This window comes from Priapulus caudatus, unplaced genomic scaffold (genome assembly GCF_000485595.1).
Source record: "Priapulus caudatus unplaced genomic scaffold, Priapulus_caudatus-5.0.1 Scaffold708, whole genome shotgun sequence".
NCBI classification, from domain to species: domain Eukaryota; kingdom Metazoa; phylum Priapulida; class Priapulimorpha; order Priapulimorphida; family Priapulidae; genus Priapulus; species Priapulus caudatus.
This window is the reverse complement of record NW_014577769.1, coordinates 89,872-93,480: the sequence shown is the minus strand read 5'-3', so window position 1 is coordinate 93,480 and position 3,609 is coordinate 89,872. Positions and strand designations below refer to the sequence as shown.

At 44.3% G+C, this 3,609-nt stretch overlaps 1 protein-coding gene across 1 annotated transcript in view; it reads right to left on the bottom strand.

The window, feature by feature from the left end:
• LOC106812972 (solute carrier family 25 member 36-A-like) overlaps positions 1-3,609 on the bottom strand; it is a 20,415-nt gene that overhangs the window by 5,387 nt on the left and 11,419 nt on the right. Inside the window, exon 6 of the mRNA XM_014817006.1 lies at positions 324-598. Within this exon, the coding sequence (XP_014672492.1) occupies positions 324-598 (275 nt within the window). The remainder of the gene's footprint in view (positions 1-323; positions 599-3,609) is intronic.

Here is a 3,609-nt window from a genome sequence, read left to right as displayed (position 1 = left end):
ATAATCCTAACCCTAACCCTAACCTAAATGACATTAAACCACAAACTAATATATGACCATGACCATATATCAGGGTTCCCCAAGCTTTTCCATTATAGCATGGCAGGGCTGCCTTCACGGTCCTAGTTTTAGCATTTTTTTGCAAATTTTAGCATGGCGGCTATGATATTTAGAGTGGTGGGGCTCGCCAATAGCCTGGCGGGCCGCCAGGCTATAAGTGCTCTTGGAGAACCCTGTATATATATATATATATATATATATATGTTCTTATGCCCATTAATGACGTTAAAGTTAAATGGAGTGTCACCCGAAGCACGACTCACCGTGTGGGTAGGCCAGCATGGAAGCACAGGTTTTCGACACGGCGCCGGCCAGCATGAACTCGAGGAAGTCGCGCGTCGTCTTAGTGTCACACGAGCAGCCGCCACGCCGCTCTCTCAGTTTGCGTTTCACATATTCATATATCACAAAGTGCACAACAGTCTCGGCGATGCCGTAGTAGGACGCGGTGATTCCCTTATAGAAGGCGCGGAAGCCTCCCTCGCGGACGATGTCCCGCAAGCACTGCCACACCGTCAGCCGCTGCTGTCCCGCTTTACTGTCAAACAAAACATTCGGCATTATAGACAGTTAAAAAGCAAAAAGTATACATTGAATTCATACCTGTGTACAAGGGCCCATACCTGTAAATGCGATAAATGGTCTGCATTGACAGGCGATCATACTATATTATATCACTAGGTTTCTCCCCCGGAAATTTAGAAGGTATGTGGTTTGTGGACGGGTGGGGGAGGGCACAGGAGGAGGTTGTACCAATTGGAGTCAATTATGCGTGTTTTCGAGTCAATTATTCGTTCAAATTCGATCAGCTTAGAGATTTATCAAGTTGTGAAAACGCAGCAACACTGTGTTGGGATTGTCAAGAGTAAACACAGCTGGAAACCAGGGCATGTCAATTAGGCAATTAAAGCATGCCAGAAGATTTACGAAACTTACAGACGCAAATTAGCTTCCACTTGAATACTATAGGCATTACAGTGTTAAGGGAGGCTTATGTCGGGCTTGCGAGCCGACTCAACTGGAAGCAACTGGCTGCAATTCACTGCGACTGCAGTGCTTAGGTGGACTGCGACGCGACTGCCTGCGACTGGCCGCCACTAGTTGCTCGAAATAGAACAGTGGGCAACTGGACGCAACTAGTCACTGCCGATCGCTTCCAGTTGCTCGAAATCCAGTTGCTTCCAGTCGAGTCGGCTCGCAAGCACAACATAAGCCCCCCTTATAAAGCCTGATGAGAACCACCTATCACGGTACAACTGTCATTCAAGGGAATGGCCAGGTGCCCTTTGTAGACAGGTACCCATTCTCAATGAATATTTTTGTTTTTTAAACATTATTATTTATGGAAGTACAGTCTGGATTGCACGAGTGGTTTCCTCGTGTTACAGCGTTAACGGTTGTGACCTTGGGCTGGGGCTCAGTGGGGATTTAAGCATTGCTATCAACAAGTTGTTATGCCACTGAACGACAGCTTTAGCTTCAGTTAATTTAGATAAGATGAGTGTCAGGGGAGACAACGTAACAGCTTGGTGGTGCCAGATTGACAGTAATAGAAGCCACAGCAGCTGAAGTAGATAGCAGAGATGCCAACACATATTTAAAGCAATCTGTAGTTTCTGGCCATCAAATTAGTAGTTCGAGGGTCACGTAGTGACCCGAGTTTGCTAGGGGGGTCCGGCATGCCTCCCTGAAAAATGTTTGATTCTGAGATGCAATTTCCTGCATTCTGGGGGTCAAAAATGACAATAAATTGACAAAAAATGACAATAATGTACAAACTTCTTCTTTTTTTCGATCACAGTGTAATTCTTAGCTTGATACAAACTGGTCGTAGTGGTGCAAAAGGAATAGAAATTCGTATAAAATACGGATAAATCGTAGTGGTTGGCATCTCTGACTCTGAGATAGAAGATGACAGTTACAAACCCTCGCAGGAACCACCCGACGTGGTCTTTTTGATAAGTTCTAAACCAAAGTTCACTTGTAGCCCATTGGTGATGATGCACTAACGACAACCAAGCTATGTCGCTCGTTGGAAGTTATTTATAGACGTGTTAGAAAGACATACTGACATAGTAGCAAGGAATGACAGCACTGCGAGTGGTTACTCCTCTGCCGTAATGTAACTCCTATTTCCGCTGCCCTCACTGCTATGCTGATGAGAGAGGCAATAAGGCTTTCTTGGTTTCTGTATCAGTTATCATGGACTTCACTATCAAATTGCGCTACCATGTTCACCAATGAGAATGAGTTTGGTAAGTGTCTGTCTCAAACATTTTAAAACCTGTATGCTTCACCGCCAGCACATGCATCCATGACATAATAATGATCTTGTGAAACAGCTAAGTGAATCAAGTTTTGAATGAGCCACACAAATAGTGACAGGGCGTGAAATTAGCACAGGCCCACCGGCAAATGCCGGCAAATTATTTGGAGGGACAGTAATATTGGAAAAACACCGGCCCTCCGAGCCGGTGGTTTCAGCCGTGTTAGCGAGTACCTACATTTTTAGCTCAGCTGACGAAGTCAGATGCAGCTTGTAGAATCGCATGAATGTCCGTCCGTCTGTCCGTCCGTCAACAGTTACGGCACAAATCTTAACCGCGCGACGTACGATCTTGATATTCGGGACGTCGGGAATAGGGAAAGGTCGCGAAAATGACTCAGGATGTCGAATTTGAGGGTCAAGGGTCAAAGGGCAAGATATGTCAATATTTCCCCCTTAACTTAAAGTGTGTATTGCGATATTTTTGCTCAGAAAAACTAAATATAGCTGAATATAGTCTCACCTGACAGCAAAACAGCCAGACACTAAACGCGCGAGAGGCGTGTTAGTGGGTGATATGGTGCTAGGATTACCTAGAAGTACTCGATTTTTATCGCTTTATATCTCGGCATAGGAACATCGTAGAGACAAGCGATTGATCTTATGTTGGCTAACTATGACGCCTGCATAATATTCCAGTAGAGAAGTACCTCAATAAGGTAGGTAAACTTTATTAATTTTGCTGAAATGACACCACGGTTTTCCTATTTCAGTGTTGTACGCTCTGGGGTTAATGGGCTCTTGATTTTATCGTGTCGCGATAATGCCTAATAGCAGAATTGGTAAACTTGTATTTGTGTCGGTGATTAATTGAAAACAAGTGCATGATTTGAGAGAGCCTATACTTTGTCTATGGCAGATAAGCGGTGGCGCCACTAGCTAATCCATACTTCCGGCTAGTTTCAAGATGACAACAAACGATTGTTTACCAAACTAGTAGTTCGAAAACTGGCACTTTTTTTGGTTCACAGGTCAAAGGGCAATGGGGGAAAAGTCAGATATCAGACATTTTCTGAGGACATGGTCTAACGGACCGAGTGCACTCAACTTTTGTGTTTCAGCGCCGACCTACCATTTTTATCACTTTATTGAAAGGATCGTGAAATCTACTTTCCGCTGACGTGCGAAGAGCAAGTGTCTGATAACCTTTTGACCCACAAGAGGAGGGTTAAACATGGATTTGTTGACTGTTAACAAAGGACTGAACTGCTTTTGCTATTAGA